General features: G+C 39.8%; 1 protein-coding gene and 1 long non-coding RNA gene across 5 annotated transcripts in view; one reads left to right on the forward strand and one right to left on the reverse strand.

Annotated features, from left to right (window-relative positions):
- Positions 1 to 5,891: 5,891 nt before the first annotated feature.
- Positions 5,892 to 12,517, reverse strand: LOC149978896 (uncharacterized). The gene is made up of 2 exons (XR_016485909.1): positions 12,176 to 12,517; positions 5,892 to 6,278 (listed from the first exon to the last, which is right to left on the reverse strand). It is a non-coding gene; the product is annotated as an uncharacterized LOC149978896 (long non-coding RNA).
- LOC110486178 (insulin-like growth factor 2 mRNA-binding protein 1) overlaps positions 9,145 to 21,916 on the forward strand; it is a 58,662-nt gene continuing 45,890 nt past the window's right edge. For all 4 annotated transcript variants that reach the window (XM_021557594.3, XM_021557595.3, XM_021557596.3 and 1 more), the window contains exons 1-2: positions 9,145 to 11,739; positions 12,952 to 13,012. In XM_021557594.3, coding sequence (XP_021413269.1) covers positions 11,565 to 11,739; positions 12,952 to 13,012 — 236 coding nt within the window. In that variant the 5' untranslated portion in view covers positions 9,145 to 11,564. The remainder of the gene's footprint in view (positions 11,740 to 12,951; positions 13,013 to 21,916) is intronic.

Raw genomic sequence — 21,916 nt, forward strand, 5'->3', positions numbered from 1 at the left:
GATAATAACTGAACACTGTTTATTTATTTTAATATTCGTTCCTGGAATAACTCAGTATCATCTTCAGCGGTATATTTTTTTCCGTTCCTGTTGGCGCTTTTCTCGTCGGAAATAACTTCGCTCTCTCCCCTCCCCTCCCCTCCCCTCCCCTCCCCTCCCCTCCATTTTGAGCATTGACTGAAACAACAGAAACTATCGTATCAGAGAACGACACATGAGCCATTTCTGAACAAGTCAATGGTAAGAATTACTAAGATTTTCAAAAAGTACATTTTTTTAAACGTTTCATTTACTTTATTTGGACGCGGGTCTGTTTCGTAACCTGTTTCGTAGCCTTTGAGCAAACGTATTCATTTCTAACTTGTCTTTCTTCCTAAAAGATCATATAACAATGTTTTGATCACTGACTAACATCTCTCATAGAGAAAACAATAACCTCAAATAATGTTTTGATATTTATAAATTATGTAAGAATTTATTTGGTGAATAGTAATATCCAGTATATAACCTATAAAGTCTCGAACATTATTATTTTGAATACAATTCAATTACAAAATACATCCCTTAATGTTTCAAAACACTTTTTTAGTAACTGTTTATCTGCCAAAGTTTTTTTTCTTTCTGAAATTAACAGAATTATAAAGTATTATAAATAAGTATTTGTTTTTCTGTATTTTTGTTACAAACATGGGCCAAGTTGACTTGAAATGGTTTTGGAGTTTTTACAGTTTTTCCTGTCATGAAATTGAGGTTGACTTAAACGTTTTCACAAAAATTTGGTTGTAAATGTTTTATAGCCTACGAATCAATGTGTCAAGCAGGAAGCTTTACCTTCATAATGTTGTTGTTGTTATTGTTGTTCAACTTCTGTCTGAATTTACTGTGAACTTCTTGCACTTATTTGCCTAAATATGTGCATTGCAAAATATATACACTACCGGTCAAAAGTTTTAGAACACCTACTCATTCAAGGGTGTTTCTTTATTTTTGACTATTTTCTACATCTTAAAATAATACTGAAGACATTTAAATTGCCACCCTTTGCCTTGATGACAGCTTTGCACACTCTTGGTATTCTCTCAACCAGCTTCATGAGGTAGTCACCTGGAATGCATTTCATTAACAGGTGTGCCTTCTTAAAAGTTAATTTATGGAATTTCTTTCCTTAATGCGTTTGAACCAATCAGTTGTGTTGTGACAGCCCCATTTGGTAAAAGACCAAGTCCATATTATGGCAAGAACAGCTCAAATAATCAAAGACAAACAACAGTCCATCTTTACTTTTAAACATGAAGGTCAGTCAATACAGAACATTTCAAGAACTTTGTAAGTTTCTTCAAGTGCAGTTGAAAAACCATCAAGTGCTATGATGAAACTGTCTCTCATGAGGACCGCCACAGAATGGAAGACTCAGAGTTACCTCTGCTGCAGAGGATACGTTCATTAGAGTTACCAGCCTAAGAAATTGCAGCCCAAATAAATGCTTCACAGAGTTCAAGTAACAGACACATCTCAACTGTTCAGAGGAGACTGTGTGAATCAGACCTTCATGTTCGAATTGCTACAAAGAAACCACTAGTAAAGGACACCAATAAGAAGAAGAGACTTGCTTGGCCCAAGAAACATGAGCAATGGACATAAGACCAGTGGAAATTTGTCCTTTGCTCTGGAGTCCAAATTGGAGATTATTGGTTCCAGCCGCCGTGTATTTGTGAGACGCGGTGTGGGTGAACGAATGATCCCTGCATGTGTATTTCCCACCGTAAAGCATGGAGGATAAGGTGTAATGGTGTGGGTGTGCTTTGCTCGTGACACTGTCTGTGATTTATTTAGAATTCAAGGCGCACTTAACCAGCATGGCTACCACAGCATTCTGCAGCGATATGCCATCCCATCTGGTTTGGGCTTAGTTGGACTATCATTTGTTTTTCAACAGGACAATGACTCAGCACACCTCCAGTCTGTGTAAGGGTGATTTTACCAAGAAGGTGAGTGGTGAAGTGCTGCATAAGATGACCTGGCCTCCACAATCCCCTGACCTCAACCAAATTGAGATGGTTTGGGATGAGTCGGACCGCAGAGTGAAGGAAAAGCAGCCAACAAGTGCTCAGCATATGTGGGAACTCCCTTGAATGAAAACCTTTGAATGAGTAGGTGTTCTAAAACTTTTGACCGGTAGTATTAGTTTAATGTTTTAGTGCCACAAATGCTGTATCAAGTAAGACAAACTTTTGAGCAATTGTGTTTATACACCCACGCCTGTTTCCGGCTAATTGAAGAACAGGAATGTATACCCTTTTAGCCATAACTACTTTGTAACATTACAAGTTTGGTTCAAGATTTTAAAGCTGATTACTTTTTAGGACAGTATTCTCACTTCCAGTTTGATTTGATTTATCGTGTTACATTCAATTTGGGGGGGGGGGGGGGGGGGTGCCATGTACTAAATCTGGCTACATTCTCACTTAACCCTGTAATTCCCTAAATGGGTAGAAAGGTAAGTCAGCTTGGAAATGTAAACTGCACTAGAAATGTTGTTGAAAGCCCACTACCATGTATTCATATTACATTCATGTCGCCAACCTTTACTTTAGGAAGTGTGTAGTACCACACAACCTCAGAAGTAAGAGTGACTGACAACCAGAAGGAAAACACAAACAAGAAACAACACTTAACAAACAGCACCCTGACCCACTGATATCCTATACAAGCCTCTGAAAAGGTAGCACACTTTAGGACTCTTAACGAGTCCTACTGTTCCCTGAGATAAGTACATCTAGATTAGGATGGGGGTCCTCAATATAACACATTATGTCATATCTATGCAGGCAGCAGAATGGCACCCTATTCCCTATACAGTACACTACTTTTGGCCAGGACCTATATGGCTCTGGTCAAAAGTAGTGCACTATGTGGGAATATTTGGGACATAGCCCAAGACTGTGATGCCAACTGAGAGAGATGAACATCCTCAATACCTTGTGCAGATCGAACCAATTCACAGACATAGACCGGATGTCTACAGTCAAGCACTGTCTAAACTACCTTTGGAATCCTTAGTCGTATGTATCTATCGTAGTTGAGAGCGTATATGAAAATCCAGGGTTACAATGCCAGTAAGAATGAAGAATTAAGTTTTCTTTTTATCTTGGAATATTTTGGCTGTGTAGGCAATGCCATCATGCAAACACTCCACCTCCAAAGTCAGTCAGTCAACCTACTGGTATCATAAAGAGCCATCACTGTGATGGTACATATGGCACATTCTCATTGGATGTTTCATGTATCTTCTCCAAAGGTGGAAACGATAAATACAAGATGATGTGTTCTGTGACAATATTGGATAGATGCAGAATCAATATGTTCTCCCCTCAGGTGTTCTGCCTAAATTGCACACAATCCTGTACATTCTAAAATGTAATACCATGTTTGCAGTATGCCACTAACCTTCCGGCTCTTGATTGTATCTTGCATGTCAACAATAGTCCCTCGTGGCTATTTACAATAATGCTTCATTCACCATGTTCACTACACGTCTCTTTTCTCCGTCTAGGTATCAATCTCTTGTTACGATTATGCCACTTAAACAAAAGTGTAGAACAAACTCTGAAGACAAACTGACGAACAGTTTTGGGCGGCCGTCCGGTATTGCCTTTTAGGTAGAGAGGCAGCAATGTAGCCTAGTGTCGTTGTTGGCATGCAGTCTCATCTTCATTGAGAAAATTGCATTGGAGTTCTCTTGAGCTGTGTTTTTGTTATTTTTTTAAAACTCAGTAGTAAACCATTTTTACATTTGATCCTTTATTTAACTAGGCAAGTCAGTTAAGAATAAATTCTTATTTACAATGACGGCCTACCGGGAAACAGTGGGTTAACTGCCCTGCTCAGGGGCAGAACAACAGATTTTTACCTTGTCAGCTTGGGGACATGATCCAGATACCTTTTGGTTACTGGCCCAATGCTCTAACCACTAGGCTACCTGCTACCTGCCACCCCAAAAGTACACGTTATATTTTGAATGCTCAGGCAAACAGCAATATGGTCGCTGCCGCTACTTTACTGGAATTGCTCATAACTAAACTATTCTATCATTCTTCCAAACCTTATCTTTGTTAACTTCATCACATCTTCTTTCCCTTCATTTTCATTAACTACTACTATCACCTTGTGTTTTGATGCCTCTGAAAACGGTACTTTGAACTGTTTTATGCAGTGGTAATAAAAAGTACTAAGTTGTCATACTTGAGTAAAAGTAAAGATACCTTAATAGAAAATGACTCGAGTAAAAGAGAAAGTCACCCAGTAAAATAGTACTTGAGTAGAATTATTAACGATCTGGTTTTAAATGTACTTAAGTTCAGTGGTGGGAAAAGTACTCAATAGTCATTTTTGAGTAAAAAAAATAAAAGTAAATGCTGTACATCAAATTTCTTAAAATAAGCATACCAGATGGCACACTTTTCTTGTTTTTAAAAAAAAAATTACAGACAGCCAGGGGCACACTCCAACACTCACTTTGTGTCTAGTGAGTCCACCAGATCAGAGGCAGTAGGGATGACATGTTATATCGATAGGGGCATGAATTGGACCATATCGCTGTTTTGTCTGAGCATTCGAAATGTAACTAATGCGCAGACATTTGTTACATTCCTTTGTGTGTCAGGGAATATGTATGGGAGTAGAAAGTACATATTTTCTTTAGGAATGTAGTGAAGTAAAAGTTAGTCGTGAAAAAATATATAACTACTAAAGAAAAGTAGAGAGACCCCAAAAAACGACTTAAGTATTTTTACTTAAGAACTTTACACCACTGAGGTTATGTTATGTGAGCCCAAAGGTTTATGCTGTAGCTTATGAAGCTATATTTTCATTAAATGTAACAAGAAAAAGAGAGAACATCTTGGTAAATAGAATATCACCAACACCATTTAACCATTGAATAGAAACATAATTAAATGGAAACATTATTACTCGTGTACCATTGACGCCATTATACCAGTGTAAGAGTGGGAACTCGGTAAGACCTTGTACGATTGCTGAACTCCATACAGCCTGACCCACTGAGTATATTTCATGCAGCTTCGGTTTTAGTTCCCTCCTTAGATGTCTGTATCACTCAGATATCAAATGGAGAATACAGAGAAATCAGCAGTGTTCATAGAAAGGGGTTGAGAGTACATCACTTTTCAAGACAGGTGGAGTGACAAGGATAAAGTTAGTTCAGGTTAGAAACTAGCTGCCATGTTAGATCTATACAGATCTATACTTTGTTTCATCTCCATTGCTCCATCAATGTTGCTCAAGGTGTTATTTCCACCCACAAAGTTATCCCCACAAATATGTTGTGTGTTAGGCACTGTAACTTGTAAATGGGAGTCTCACCCTTTTTTTTAACTCAACAATATTACGTTTGTGTTGCAAATTCACAGGGACTTGATATTCTGAGGGTATTCCACCATGATTTTTTGAGGATGGTACACCTAATCATTCCATGGTATTTTGAGGGTATCGCAGCCAACCTAACTAGTGGCTCTATTTTTTTTTTAAAAGCAGTCTGGTGTTCCATCAGGCAAAAGGTGGTGAGACCCTATTCTTCTACTTCTGCATTCCCGCCCAATATAACCCCTGCTTATCCTAACCTCTTGACCTCTTTCTTTGCACCTCCCCCAACAACATACACACACAACCACCACTACCAGTGAAGAAGGGGAGGTGAGCTGATTTGGTGAAAGTCAAAGTAGTAAGTGGGTGTTTTTTTGTCTTTTGGTTTGCACAGCATGTCCATAACTCTCCCATATGTGTAGTTTTTAACCCACAATGTAAACAGCAACCCACACACCACCCTTCGAATTCCATATATACAGTACCAGTCAAAAGTATGGACACACTGATTCAAGGGTTTTTCTTTATTTGTACTATTTTCTACATTGTAGAAACATAGTGAAGACATTAAAACTATGAAATAACACACATGGAATCATGTAGTAACCAAAAAAGTTATTCAAAGTGGCCACCCTTTGCCTTGATGACAGCTTTGCACACTCTTAGGATTCTCTCAACCAGCTTCATGAGTAATGCTTTTTCAACAGTCTTGAAGGAGTTCTCACATATGCTGAGCACTAGTTGGCTGCTTTTCCTTCACTCTGTGGTCCAAGCCATCCCAATTGAGTTGAGGTCAGGGTGATTGTGGAGGCCAGGTCATCTGATGCAGCACCATCCCGCTCCCTCTTGGTCAAATAGCCCTTACACAGCCTGGAGGTGTGTTTTGGGTCATTGTCCTGTTGAAAAACAAATGATAGCCCCACTAAGTGAAAACCAGGTGGGATGGCGTATTGCTGCAGAATGCTTTGCTAGACATGTTGATTAAGTATGCCTTGAATTCTATATAAATCACAGACAGTTTCACCAGCAAAGCACCCCCACACCATCACACCTCCTCCTCCATGCTTCAATGTGGGAAACACAAATGCTGAGATCATCCGTTCACCTACTCTGCGTCTCACAAAGATATGCCGGTTGGAACCAAAAATTGCAAATTGACACATAGATGTGGTGAAATGTGTTGTTTTTACAGGATCAGCCATGGAACAAATTAGGGTTAAGGGCCTTGCTCAAGGGCACATCTACAGATTTTTTTCACCTTGTTGGTTCAAATATTCAAACCAGATACTTTTCGGTTACTGGCCCAACCCTCTAACTGCTAGGCTACCTGCTGTTGTTACACAGACATTCATGTTGCTGGTAGACCAGTGAGCTAGCAAAGAAGAAGAATGAGGCTTTGGAACACACAACAATGTGTGCCATCAGACATCAACTGACATAACTGTTTTTGTACGTGGAAAAACCTTTCATTGGGGTGCCAGAGTTAGTAATCGGCAGTGCATAGCACTGATTGAACAGCATTCTCTGTTGTTACCTCTATAACAAAGTTATCGTCAGTGTCCCCCTCACTCATATAGCAGCAGAGAGATGGTTGAAAAGCACAAATAGGGGATTCTGTACATCAAAAGCACCAGTGCTCCTGTATCCTAGATGCCACCTCCTGCAGTTGTGCACTTGAGCAAGGCACTTACCCCCTTAACTACTATGGCCGACCCTCTGCTTTAACTTCGCCACCCTCTGTGTGTGTGTAGGCTATTGGTGTCTTTCGAAAGGGGTTGGGATAAAGTACAACACACATTTTTTGGTTGAACATTCGTGGACAATGGACAATAAAATGATCTTGATTTTCAATATGTTGGCTACATAATCCAGAGGATCTTGACTGGCTTGGCATTCGAAAACAAAAGCAATGTTTGGTATGTGAATGATGGTCATGCTAAGGCAAACAAGCTATGAAGGGAAATAAGTGGCTAATGTTTACAATATTTTTTATTATTTAATTAAATGTTTTCCAAAGTCCGGAGGTACTGGTTCCCCCGAAGATTAGTGTGTAAAAACAATTGTATATATTTTATTTCGATTTTTTGTTGTTGTAATAAACTCTTAAAAGCTAAAGTCTAAAATAAAAACATTGAAACATAATGGCACTGCACATCTCACTATTAATATTCTCACTATGATGAGGTTTGATATAAGATCCCTCTTTTAATTTTTGCATCACATAATTTCCATGATTTAGAAAATGCTAATTTAGGTACCATTGACTTGCATTGGATTGCCGGGGGACAAGTTGCCCTATTGTGGAGTGGGCCAGTTAGCCTCAACACACTTACCTTAAATTTGACTGTTTTGTTAAAATCTGATTACAATTTGTATCTCTAAACAAGTGGATTATGTTTCTACCCCAAGGGGATAGTTTTCCCACATTACCCTACATATTACCTCAACTACCTCCTACACCTGCACATTGACTCGGTACACATTGCCTCGTTATTGTTATTTTATTGTTTGCTTTTTTTCTTATTTGCAAATTTTTTCTTTTTTTCTTCTTTTTTTTTCTTTTTAACTCTGCGTTGTTGGGAAAGCGCTCGTAAGTAAGCATTTCACAGTAAAGTCTACACCTCTTTTATTTGGCACGTGACAAATAAAATTTGATTTGATGATGAAGTTATTAGAACCTCATTTGTTTCATAAAGTTATCAAACCTTCTAGCTAGGTTCAATGTATGCCATTACCAGTGTGTGTTTTACATACCAGTGATCCCATACAGATGTAGGATCTTAATTTGAGCCAGTTTGGTACAGCAGAAGAATTATACTGCAGCAACAGGAAATGTGAATTATTATGTGGATTATAATTAATTGACATTTTTATAGAGGTTAATACATTTTTCTTAAGGGAAAATCCAGTCCGAAATTTCAGTGGCAAACTTCAAAAGCCTTTTTAAACCTCCTGCAATAGAGTGATCAAATTAAGACCCTGCATCTGTACATACCAGTTCCCTATCAAACACAGTTGTGTGTGGGTCTCCATAATAACTCTATTGATCGTTGTAGTGAGTGCAACATATTGATACAAAACACAATGTAAGACATAAGCAAAAAAACATGACTTTGTAACCTTTCCATTTAGACCATTACAAGTATTTAGAGTTATTCATTTTGTTGTCCTCAGGGTATTTTCTGCAATTGATGTTAAGTATCTTGTAAATTGACCTAGCAACCTACCGGGTTACAACTTCAATTCCCTAGTGACTAATACTTCCACACTGTGCCAGACTGAAGACTGAATAGCCTGTTTACAGTGGGCAATGGTCTAAGACTCTGCATCTCAGAGCATTATAGTGCATTATAGTACCTGGTTCGTATCCAGGCTGGATCACAGCCGGCTGTGATTGGGAGTCCCATAGAGCGGTGCACAATTGGCCCGGCGTCATCCGGGTTTGGCCGTCGTTGTAAATAAGAATTTGTTGTTAACTGACTTGCCTAGTTAAATAAAGGTACAAATTAAATTTAAAAGTGTGATAGTATAGGAACCAATTAACCTTTGACGTGACAGTTTGTTCTAGAATGTACTACTTTTTGCACCCAACAAATGACATCAACGAAATAACACAAAACATGCACTTGTTATTTGTGGGTTGACTCAATATTGAGTGACATCTACCATTCGTTTTTTTGAGTGACTGGTGCCATTGGTCATGGCTTTCAACATACACAGTGTATATACTATTACAGTGTTGCTAAAACATTATATAGGGTGGGCCAAAGGCTGAGGCAGTTCCTCCTTACATTAGTCTTTGTGAATCTTTATAACCTGGTGTGAAGTCCAAGACCTCATTATCAACTCAATTAGCCCGAAGTGTTCATTATTCCATTGTTTTAGGTATTATTGTAAGTGTTTGCCTATGTTCTTCCTCTAATGTTATAGTATGTTTTGGCCATATGCACGTTCACAATGTATGTTCCTTTTGCCTTTTACAGTTAAAAAAAAAAAAATCTTATAACTGACTTTTATTATGTGCATATGTGTGTTTGTAAAACGTTTTTTAAAAGATAAAAAGTGAACATATATCATGTGGTTACATGGAATTTCAAGGTCTTGGTATAATAACTATGCAGTACCTATTCTATAGGCTTACTCGTGGCTAATTTGAAACAGAATCTGGTCAGTTTCCTTTCAGTACAATTCGGCCATTGTTCTATCTGCAGCTACTGTGTGAAGCTGAAGAGGAATAGGCTATAGATGATGTTATTAATATCTAACAGGTTCTATAGTATGTAAGTGAAACTTAGGTTTTGTCTTAATTTGTAATTAATAAAAAATAAACAATCAATTAGCATACAAATAATTTTGCTGTTGGTTCTCAAGCCCACGACTTGCATGTTTCATATAGCATTAATTACGGTGACATTATTGTCAGTTCCATAACACATGTGTTATAACGTGAGTCGTTGCCATGTGTTACAGATAATACAATTGTTGGAAGATTTTGAGTTTTTAACCCTCCAACGTCTGTAGGCGAGCCATTTTACAACTAAGCGACAGTATGCCTATATGCCACGTTGAATACAGTATATTGCTGCAGTCTCAGTAGTCAACCTAATGGCTCAATGCAGCTTCATTGTCGCATTATTTATTCAAAGTAAGCGTTTTGTCTGTAGAGATAATTGCATGATTATATTAAACACACTTAACTCACTATAACGTAAGTTCGTGACTGTTCATGATGAAATACACGACTTTCGATGGAGCACACGAGGCACACTGACTGCCTCAGAAGCTCTACCATTTCCCCTTCCAATGAAAAGCTGCTCTTTGCGCTTTTTGGGCCTGCAACACTGGATCCTCCATTTTGCGTGCTGTCAGTTTCCCCAAAGTCCTATGATGAGAACAGAAGAAACAAATATCTTCTTTGGCTTTGATGGCCTATTTCGCCGAGTTGTGTTACCCAAGAGGCTTGGGCGTATTTGCATACCATGACTATTGTCATTCACCCACTTGTAAAGGCTGTCTAAATGGCCAAAGAATAACCTCAAACCAAGGACTCGTTGCTCCAGCGAGGCCTTCTAGTTTCAGACGAATGCAACAATGTTACGAGTGCTACAATGAACCCAAACAATTTCCTCCCACGCGGCAGTTTGTTACAATGTATCTTGCTTGACTGCTGTTGGCCTCGTTGCCTATGTCACAACCTTTTGTTAGAGCCTTTTCGAAAATGACTTAAAGCTCATGATTTTACATTTATGTAACATCCTCCTGGCGACCAAATTCTTTACCACAATGCATTGCATTGGAGAGGCGGGATGACTTTTGGAGCTGGGCTGAAGAGAGAATGTCATGACCAAATGGTATATGAGCTAAGAGCTGATATTAAACTACGGAGACCACAACTCGCACACGTCCGCCACCATAGTCATACATTGTGTTCCTATCTAGAACCTGCGAATTATTTATATATTTGTAAAGGACAAAACACACATCCATATCTTGAAGGAAGTCTCCCCTCCCGGTGACTGATATTCCGCACACAAGCCCAGCACACTCGCGCATGTGTGGGCTACGTATACATAAAGCCTATACGCACACAACACGGTGGCATAGCACGAAGGCTCGCTGCGTACACTCATCTGGGAAGCTACGCCGCCAGGAGGCTGGCCCTTTCTCTAGCTACTCGAATACCACGTGGTTTCCTCGCTGCAAACAAAAAAAATTGTGAATTCGAGTCGGTTAAGAGGCGGTGCCATCGCCAGGCAGAAGGATCTGTGACAGTGCAGAGTACAACTCGAGGTTGAGGGGCAGAGAGAGGAAAACATTTCTCCCGATCCCGCCATACTTCTACCACTATTCCACCATAACCACCATCAAATTAATTCAAATTGATCAATTTCTACATTGTGCGATACATTCGCGTGCGTTGCTGCAGTCAAGGTTTCTCCACTTCAGTATTGGACTTAATCAGACTCCAACATTACATTACCATTACTTTCAACTTTTTCCTCTTTCTTTAGTTTTACTTTGAAAATAAATGTCTTTCGTTTTCTTTTACTGCTTGTGGACATTTGCAAGTGTTTTCAACCTGTGATCATCCTGGGTAGCTCTATCTTGTTGCGTTTTCAAAGAAAAAAAAGTTTTGTTGCTCAGATTTTTTTATTTCAATTGGAGGACCTCTATTTTTCAACATGAACAAGCTATACATTGGAAATCTCAATGAAAACGTGACTGCGGAGGACTTGGTTAAAACCTTTGATGACAACAAGATTCCATACTCTGGGCAGTTTCTTATGAAAACTGGCTACGCGTTTGTTGATTGTCCGGACGACCAATGGGCTATGAAAGCCATTGAAGCATTTTCTGGTAAGTAATTGAACGTAAATGAACGCTTCAATAGCGTCTTACATTTTATGTAATTTAATTCAATAGGGAAACCACCAAGGCTCAAATATATAAGGGCTTGCCCACTCCCCTCACGCGTCCCAATGTTAATGTCCAGTAGAAGGTATGATAGAATTAAGAGACACTTCGAAGAAAATATATTCCATGGGCCTATAATAATCGACGAAAGGTTTATGAAGTGCTTATCCGAACAACAAGATACTCAACTTTTACAGGGAGAGGGGGGCCCATCACATAGGCCTACCTATTTGAATGTGAACATCAAGATATCCAGATTTCTCGAATCGTATTCTATTTTAGGTCAATTTACATACACTAAAACCCATGTTTAGTCCTGGATATGATAGCCAAATGCCTATATTTCGGCCTTATGGCCACACGCTTTTATTGTACTTACCGAAGCCTTGCTCTCTGGTGCCTTGTATGACTAGGTTCTGTGTACTCGGTAGAGCTATAGAATTAAATCTTCCACCTCCCCCTTTTGGCGAATAGGCCACTATAGCGATTGTAGGTGTAGTTTAAAAGCATACATCGAAACTATTCTTTCATAGATTAATGGCTTTGATTGCCTTGACCATTACATTGCTAAATTACTCTCCCATTCTTCTCACAAGTCACGAACGTGCTTGATTTCCTTAAATGTATCTTCATGAGTTCCTACATATGTAGCATGTGATGTGTGTTCTATATAGCACGAAGGACGCCATGCTGCTCGTGTGTTAAGCCTGCAATTGATCACTAAGAACACGCAAACGTGTATCTTCAGCTTTTAATACATGCTTGACAGTGTCCTTTTCAAATGGACTATTAAGTTATACGTGTTATGTTTTACTGTGTATGAATGAGTTGTAAAATACCAACAATGTGTGTACGTGATATAGGAGTTGATGAGTTAATACACAACGCAATTTTTGAATGGCTTTCCAGTTGAGCCAGGAGGGTAACTTCTTGCCCATCATCTTTGAATGACAGGCCTATTGCGTTATTAGACCCTAACTACTAATCTTGGACATTTATTCGTGCACATTAGACAACATGAGACACAATTAAGGAACACACAACTCAGTCACATGGTAAATATTGTTTCCATGTGGCAAATAAATACAATACATTTTCTACACTCTGAATGGAGGAAATGGCCTCGTTTTTTCAACATAAACATTTATTTTACAGGTAAAGTGGAGCTCCATGGGAAACATATTGAGGTCGAACACTCTGTCCCTAAGAAGCAAAGGTATTTAGCACCCTCCCCCAATAACACTTCAATTGTTGCATCTGGTAATGTATGGATTTTGCTGCAGAAGGGACATGTTGCTATTTAAGTTAATCCACGCATTAGATGTCGAGTTATATGCCTGGTGTGTGGGTGTAGTAGTAAGACTCGCAAATCCAATATTTGAATGAAGTTTTTGTATTTAGGCTACTCTTTAATTATATTGCTGTGAACGATGTGGCCTACTCATGTGTGGAGTATGTGGTGTCACGAGTCTTGTCTACGTATGCACTAAAGACTACTCTTAAAACGAAAATGATGAATGCCCATTAACTATTGGGACACTTATTTGTCACAGAGAATTTCATATTGATTGCAACGTCATCACTTAAATACCTCATGTTCATTTTACTTCCCGAAGGCCTTGTCATAGGCCTAGGCCTTCCTGTGTGAATAATTATTTATTTATATGTGTAGGCCATAGCTACTTTTCACATTTTAAGTGTCATGTTCTGGAGTTTAGTGGCATTAGTTACGTGATTACATTGTGTATGTTGGTAATTTATTTTCATGCACAGCCTAGAGACAATCGATTTGCTATGTCAATATGTGGGATTGAAATGTGTTTAATACACGTCCCGGCAACTACTGAAACTTCAGTAATTTGTTGCACAGCGATTATTCATTATGAAGAGTGAAGTCTTTTAATTACGTTTTTGCTTTTATTGCACACGAACGTTGTTTTGGTGTTGTCTGGGCGATGTTTTATTATGTCGAATCACCAATAAATTTGGTCTCTAGGTTAGAAATGTGAAAAAGACTGTTTCTAATCATGAAGTAGGCCTGTAGAAAATGCATGGTTATATGTACATGCATAGGCAATGCCTATTCTTGCTCTGGTCTAATTCGTATTTTGTCATTAAACATACATGTGTATGGAAGTAAACACATATTGTGCTGAAATGTAATGCAATACTCACAATACTTCAATGGACCGTTCGATCAAAAATAATTTCAGTAGCCTAGGTTATTTATCCTATCTATTTAGACGCTATAACAAAATGGGGACATTGAGCCCTCCCTCCATTACAGTTGACCCAGTTACATATTACGAAAGTTTAGCTTAGTTTCAAAAATATTCACTACCATTAACCTTTTACCACACTTAGGTTATTTTTTAAATTATTAGTCTAGGAAAGAGCGGGTTTGAGATTAGGCTCTAACAGTTGTGAGGTTTGGCTAACCGTTTTTAATTCAGGTGTAGGCGTACCTTTTTTGTGCCTTTTGTTTTAAAAAACGACATTTAATCAAAGGCAATTTATTTTGATCTACTAAATATATTCAAACATATGTTAGGCCCTATCTGTAAAAGTGTTATGTATGTAGGCTGATGTAAACGTATAGACTACATACAAGTCTGTAATAGACGGTAGCCCTGACAAGGAAAAGTCATAGCTGTATTGCAATAATAATATCAATATGTTTTATAACCTACCATTCAAGTGTCATTCATTGGTGGATTTTTTTGCCTATAAGTGAAAAACAATTATAACACTAATTGATGCCTATAGGAATCGTATAACCTTTGTCTGAATAACAAATGCACGGATATGCATGGGCCTATGGGCAATTTGAACGAGGCTATATGTCTTAAATTACCAACCTTGAATGGCATAGATAAATATAGTTGTGTTGAGGTTTTCGCCCATGAAATAGCCTACATTTCAGTGTTACTGAAGAGGCCTACCTTTGGTGATACACAACACGTGGTCACCCCCACTGAGAGAAGTCATCCAACGTCACTTGAGTGGGAAAAATGGCGAGCCTCATCCTGAATGGCAAAGGGTGCCCTTTTTCTTTCGTTCGTTCATTCACAGCTGCAAAGCACTCACTCCTCTCTATGAATGTAGCAAAACTGTTTAAGTGTTCTATTCTGATGATCTTAGGCATCTGTAGGCTTTACCATGAAGTTAAACATAAGCTTAAAATGAATGTTTCGACTAGGCCTAATATCTTGCTGACACTCAAAATGGCCGCAACAACTCAACTAGCGGTGGCCAAATTCTGTTAAAACAAGCATTAGGAATTTAAATTCAGGCAAATACATATTTATAGTTCCCTCATTGTCACCCGAACATATAAATAGGCCTATCAATTATTTGGGAATTATGTAAACGCTACTGCAGTAGCCTATGCCGAGTTGTGTTGTTTTAGATTTCCAATGAATATGCTACGCAAAGCCTCATTTGATTTTGATGAGAAGCCCGGGCATAGTAGTTTTACTGGCAAACATCATTTGAAGAAAGTGGTCATTTTATGAGGTATTAGAAAATGGTTCAAACTCTGCTCATTTGGCTCAGTCCTCTTCTAGAGCAACCACGTGACTTGAGTGCAACACCAACTCGTTGTTCCACCTTATTTCGCCTACTGTAAAAACACTAATTTGGACAAATAGGCTATTTGAAGTCACTTCAACATATTATCTTGATCTCGTTTGTTTTCTGCATACTGGTGCTTAAATTAGACTACTCTCAAATATTCAAGCTAGATTGTGTATTTATGATTGCTTCTTTGTGTTGGCTTACGTTGCCACCCTTGTTGATTAACACAAATATATATCTTCACAAGTCGTGTTCTTTCTGCAGCGTCCTAAGTATTGAGGTGGGCTAAAGCCCGCGAGTGACGTAGAACCTAGAGTACGATGTAGAGTTGTGGTTGTGTGTCAGAGAGAGAGGGAGCGAGAGAGAAAGGTGAGAGGGGGAGGGGTGATAGAGGAAGGATCTTCAGACGTCACTCTGTCCCTCCTGACATAAGTACATACACTATAAATTACAAATGTATTTACGTTGAAATGTCCTACCAAATCAAATGTTATTTGTCACATGCTTCGTAAACAACAGGTGTAGATTCACAGTGAAATGCTTACTTACTATGATAATGAAGCTGTTGTGACAACTCCTAGCTTGTATCTGATGTTTTATAAGAAAAAATGGGAGACATTGTTTGAGATGAAGTTAAAAGTGCAATATGTAGAAATCGCTCCGCCATTTCCTGGTGGCTAAAATTCTAATAATTCATCTGATTTCAGTTTATGAGACAAAACAAGCAAGTGTGGAGAATCATTGTACCATCTAAACCGCTATTAAATATATTTTCATTAACAAACAATATTGTATTTTAAGCTGTTTGGAGCTGGTGTACAAAACCCAAAAGTAAACAACCCAAAAATTAAACTTAAGAATGGGAAGCATAGAAATAGCGCACATAGAACAAATCTACTGCTTCTTAGACTTGCTTTCAGTGAGAATGACAGATCTGTTACTCACATTTCTCTGTGAATTTCATCGGGTCACCCAAAAAGTTAAAAAGTTCCATATTGCAGCTTTAAATATTATCTATTTTTGGTATAGTTTGCCACAACTCTTAAAAGCAACTGTGGAACATTATGTTTTTTGTTGTTGTGAATTTTCAGATTTAAAGGAGTAGTTCACTATTTTACAACTTGGTGTTAGATGCTTCCACACCCTGAAAGTAGTCTATGGGCCAGGAGAAACTGTAATCCATGGTTCAGTTTTCTTTATTAAACAGACACTACAAACTTCAGCTAACTTTAGCCACCACAAGCTAACAATCAATGGAAGGGATAGGAGGATGTGAGCATTTTTAAATGGCCAAATCACCTTTAAGGAACATCAAACCAAATATGGAGTTGATTTAGTGTTGTAGAGTTGTAAAATAGTGAACTACTCTTTTAATGTGGGTGTGTACAGCTTTTGTGTGCACAACACCTCTTCCACTCACACTTGCACACAAACTCATGGCCCTGCTTCACTGCTTTAAGCTTAATGAGGAATGCTAAATTAGCTCGAGCATGGCCGTTTGCAATGATGTGGTGGGCCTATTATGATGTGCCTACACTTCTGAGAGATGTTGAAACAAAGGGACGTTCCAGACCCCCTCTTAAATGCCAGGTGCTGGTAAAAAAAAATAGCCTACTACTTCCCCCACATCACACCCCCCTTTAGTATCACCCAAAACCACCCTGAGAGAACCTGAAACAAAAAAAAAGAAAGGTTGGCGTCCTATCGTGACATCATGACCAGTGTTTGCTGGCCTCCAGGCCACTTGTCTATGCCCAGTGGAATGCAGCGATTGGCAATTGAACGCTTTGGGCACAGCTGTATTTGGGGAGCAGGGTAGTTGCTGGAGTGCTTTGTGAAAAAGAAAGCATACCCCCCTGTACTCCTGATTGCGTTCATTACTGTAAATATATATGTATATTTTTAACTATTCCGTAATTATCTTCCCATTTGCCTCCTATCCATCCAGTATGGCTTTCTGTTACTGTTGCGCTTATGTGAACAAAAGACGTTGTCCTCTGGGTTTTATAGATTTGGAACTGAATGTATTAGTTGTGTTCGTCCTCTTATTGGTTGCAAGAAACATATTTGCATATTTACAGTTTTAAAGTTGGGTGGTGTTCTTTGTTGTTATATATAGGGTTAAATGGGGAGGTTACAAGGGGGATTTTATTATGAGGGAAAAGCCCAGTAATATGATTATTCAAATAATGTTTCACAAAGTTTAATTGAAAATGTTTGAAAATACTTTGAAATGTACATTGAAAGATGTAAAAAAAAAAAACAGGTCCTGTTGTTTTTTTTTTCTTTCCCGCGTTGCAAACAAACTTCCTTGAAATATGTGTTACGTATGAAATGTCCTTGATCTGCATCAATCAAGCCCCCTAGTAGTGCTGTAGTATTGCTCCCATTGCCTGTCTCAAGCCAGCAACCAGCAAACTCACTGTTTCTTCCTCTTACGATTGTTCTACTACCAAAGGCGAGGGCGGGGGCGTTGGGAGAGAGGGGGTGCGACCAATCAGCTGGCTGGAACACCTGTGTGCAGCGCCGAGAGGCCGTTGACGCTGCAGCACACAAAAAGGCAGTCCCTCGCTCCCTCCCTTTCCTTCTCTCTTGCTCTTTCTCACACACACACATCCACTCACAGCTGGCACACACACCCAACCTCTCACACACCCAGAGTAGAAAGACATGTTCTGCACTCTATTACATTCCGGATACACAACTTTTTGCCAGCCAGGCAGAATGAGAGAAAGAGTGCGTGCGAGCATCTGAGTGAGTGAGTGAGTGAGTGAGTGAGTGAGTGAGTGAGTGAGTGAATGAGAAAAAGTGAGACAAAAAAAGAGAGAAAGAAAGAGAGCTGTCGCATACATGAACGCGCGCTCCTCTACAGGGTCATATGATTAGCTGCTCGCTCTCTTTCCGGGGCATCAGTTGCCGATTATAGTGGAGGGAGGAGAGGCAGGGACGCTGCATGGAAGGACTTCCTTATGGGCTTTCAGAAGGAAAGACAATCCAGTTGGGGGTTTGTGTGGGTTGTGGAGATGGCGAGAGAGACGTGTCCATTTCTGTGTGTATGTATTGGAAAGAGGGAAGGGATTCTGTTGGAGGGGTCTAGCTGAGGGAAAATGTGCACTGTCCCTTTAAGAAACCCCCAACCCCTTGCTAATGTGTCTTCTTCCCCCTCTCTGGTTTGGACCATCTGTCCTGTTTTTAAAGGGGTTGAGTCCTACTCCCTTCAGATCTTCTCGCAGCTTTGGACTTGCCATGGACACCACTAGCCTCTAAATCCACCCCAACCCTGTCCCCCTACCAACACACACACATCAACCAACCATGGCTGCTGTGGAAAAAATGCAGGGGGATTGGCAACGTGTCTCATAAATCTTGGTAAAAATGTGAACCGTTGACCTGGATGAAGCCAAGGGTGAAAAGAAAGAAAGGCAGAGGGGAGAGGACAGAAAAAAATAGGATATCTTTGGGTTTTGTGTTGAATGGGAGAGCCTATATGGCGGTGGAGCAAGGAAAGGAGCGATCCCCTCGGTTGGGGTCAGTGTGCAGCCAAATGGATTTGTCTCCATGTGTGAGAGTCAGGCTTTTCCGAGCTACAATTGAAATGCAAGGGAAACCAGCCCTTCCCACCCTTCGCACGCACTCGCACACGCACACGCACACACACACACACAGCAGGGATGCCCCGGGGTAGAGTTGAGTTGTCCCTGTGTAGACGGACGGAGGCTCGTCCCACTCCACTCCATCCCACCCATCCAAGGGCACGTCACCCAGAAGAAGCCTCCTTGAGAGTGTATTTCTCCAGGGGTGGCTCTGCACCAAACAGCTGGATAGAAAGGGCAGTTGACGGGGCAGATAAGCACAGAATGCACAGGTTAACTATAATAACAAATTGGGTGGGAATTTATGATGCATTCTTTAAATGTGTTTTTCATGGATTGGTAGACGGGTTGACACTTATAGTTCAGACACTGTGGTAGGCTTGTCAAACATTTGCCTTCAGACAGTAATTAGCACCTCTGAACAGTGTTGCCAGTCAATCACTTTTGTGTTCATCCAGCAAAGACCTTGAAGTTGTCAGCCACTCAGCCATGTTAAAATACTCCAAACCAGAAGGTGGCAGTAGCGTTGTTTGGCAATACATGTCTGTTTGTGTTGCTTCTTTTATGGTCTAGATTCCAATGTTAGCTAGCTATATAGCTATCTGCGCTAATGTTGCTATTTTATAGAAAGCCATAGCTAGATAACTACCTAACAAGATGATAAGATCATAATCCCCTACTGCCAGTGCCAGCCCATAGCCAAATATTTAGCTAGCTAATGTTAACATATTCTCTAGCTAGCACAGCATAGCTAGCTAGCTAGTTAAGCAGACTGACCTATCACGGCAGCTAATTTAATTACAGTGTCTATACTAGTTATCTAGCTTGGAGGAAGTGTTTTGTGTTGTGTGCATTGCACTAGTGCACTTCGCTAGTTACCATCCCATAAGCTACATTGCATATGAAGTGTGATTGGCTCATGACATTTAACCGTGGATGTAAAATGCCCTATTTTTTCCCTTTTTGTTGTCACTCCTGTTGGCTTCCTCACGTGGGGGTTTATGCTCTCTGATTGGCTTAAAGTCAAGTTGTTGGCCACTGATGAGCATTACGATTCTACAAGTAGAAACGGCAGGTTCATTGCTACCGGGTCGGCACGAAGCAGGTACCAGTTATTTCCAAGCAAGAAAAGGAACAGCCTCCCACAGTGATACAATTCAGTCTGATTCATGCTTTAGGTTGTGCCCATACACTTTAAAGTACTTTGTTAAGTTAAATCAGGTCCTTTACTCTCCTTTATGATATTATACAGACTGTTCAGTTTGGTTTGAATAAAAACATCAACGTAGAGTTAAATAAATGCCAAATAGAACATTTATGAATGGAGTAGAACTGAAAGTAAGCGTGCCTTTTGTGATGTCTGGCCTGAATCTGAAGAGCTTACACGACTAAGGGGTGTTGGTTGATTTGTTTTTAGTTATCACATTTATTTACTCTGTGTAACACAGTCAGCGGATGTTTACTTACTTACTTCACCGTTCCTGGAATACAAAGTCTTCAGCCTCGCTCAGTCTAGCAGAACGTGTGTGTGTGTCTGTCCCCCCCCCCCCCCCCCCCCCAACACACAAACAAAAAAGTGCTTCCCTGTGTTAGGGGCCTCCTGCCCCCTCACCCCTGACCTTTCTTTGTGTGCCTTGTGAACCGGCCTCTCTGGAGGCTCGGATGGGTGAGGAACACAGTAAACACTCCCAAAGTTTCCCCCGGGGCAAAGCGGAGGAGGAGAGGGGTGTGTGTGCATGAAGGGGTAGGAAGACGGCAGGCACTGCCCCTTAGACCTAATTGCTTAAAAATATATTTTGCAATAGGAGAAATTTAAGATCAAGGAGCTATAGTTTTTTTTATGTCAGTGGTTCTTGTGGCAGAGTTATTCTGTGTAATTGAAGTCCCTCTCTTGCTATCCATGTGGATATTTTCAAACCTGAAGTTGACTGCTGTAAAAATGTAACAGTGCTCTATCGTTTTTTTTTTTTTTTGTTGCTTTTTTAGAGTTTTTGCAAACTTCACAGGAAATATGTGTACCAAGGGCACATGTCAAAGGCACATTTTTCTGAAATATTCTTTCTATCATATAAACTGTTGAGGTTGGGAGATGTCCTCTCTTTAAGTTGTCACATATAGCTTCTGCTCCAATATGATGCGGCTTTTTGTAAATAAGTTAACCTGACACAGTAACAGCTAGATCCAACTGACATCCTCGTATTTAGTAACTTTGTATTAAAATGTATTACACTATCAGTACGTTTGCTGTGGTCTGTGGAAAGACCCATATGTGGTTGTCTTACCTAGTTGAATGCAGTGACTGTAAGTCTCTCTGGATAACAGTGTCTGCTAAATGACCAAACTGTAAAAATGTATTCAAGGACAAAGGCTCCTTTAACACTGAATGCCATCTCCCCTCTAAATGTGGAGAAAATTAAAAGATGAATAGCGTTATGGGTGTGCATCTTGTGCAATCTCCTTCATTTTTGTGAGTTTGACTCATCAAATTGAATCCGTCTGGAGGTCAAACATCCTTATTGGATTTCTCCGAGACTTTGGCTTCCCAAACTCAATGCAGACAAGCTTGTCTTGTTGCCTTGTTATGATGGCTTGTTATGAAATTGTCTATCAGTGCTATGTCTATCACGCCTGTTCCTTTGTATCCTTCCGAGTTGATATGGGAAAAAAAGCAAGGCCAGAGGGAACAGGGCAGAGCCTCTGTATTATTCTGCATCTGCAAACCCAAAGGAAGCTAAGATATGCCTCCGGGTTGCAGCTCTAGACGGCATACAGTACTCCGCATCTCTCAGCATCTCTTGTTCTGACAGTGGCCACAGTCAGAACAAACGACTAATAGACAGTCATAATATGCATCCATTGCCACGTGTCTTGTTTCATTTCACTGTGTGAAAATTCCAACTGGATACATTATTACAAAAGGTGTGACTGGTTTTATCTTTAGTTCTGTTTAT

This window comes from Oncorhynchus mykiss, chromosome 13, assembly GCF_057628025.1.
Source record: "Oncorhynchus mykiss isolate SJ-2025 chromosome 13, ASM5762802v1, whole genome shotgun sequence".
NCBI lineage: Eukaryota > Metazoa > Chordata > Actinopteri > Salmoniformes > Salmonidae > Oncorhynchus > Oncorhynchus mykiss.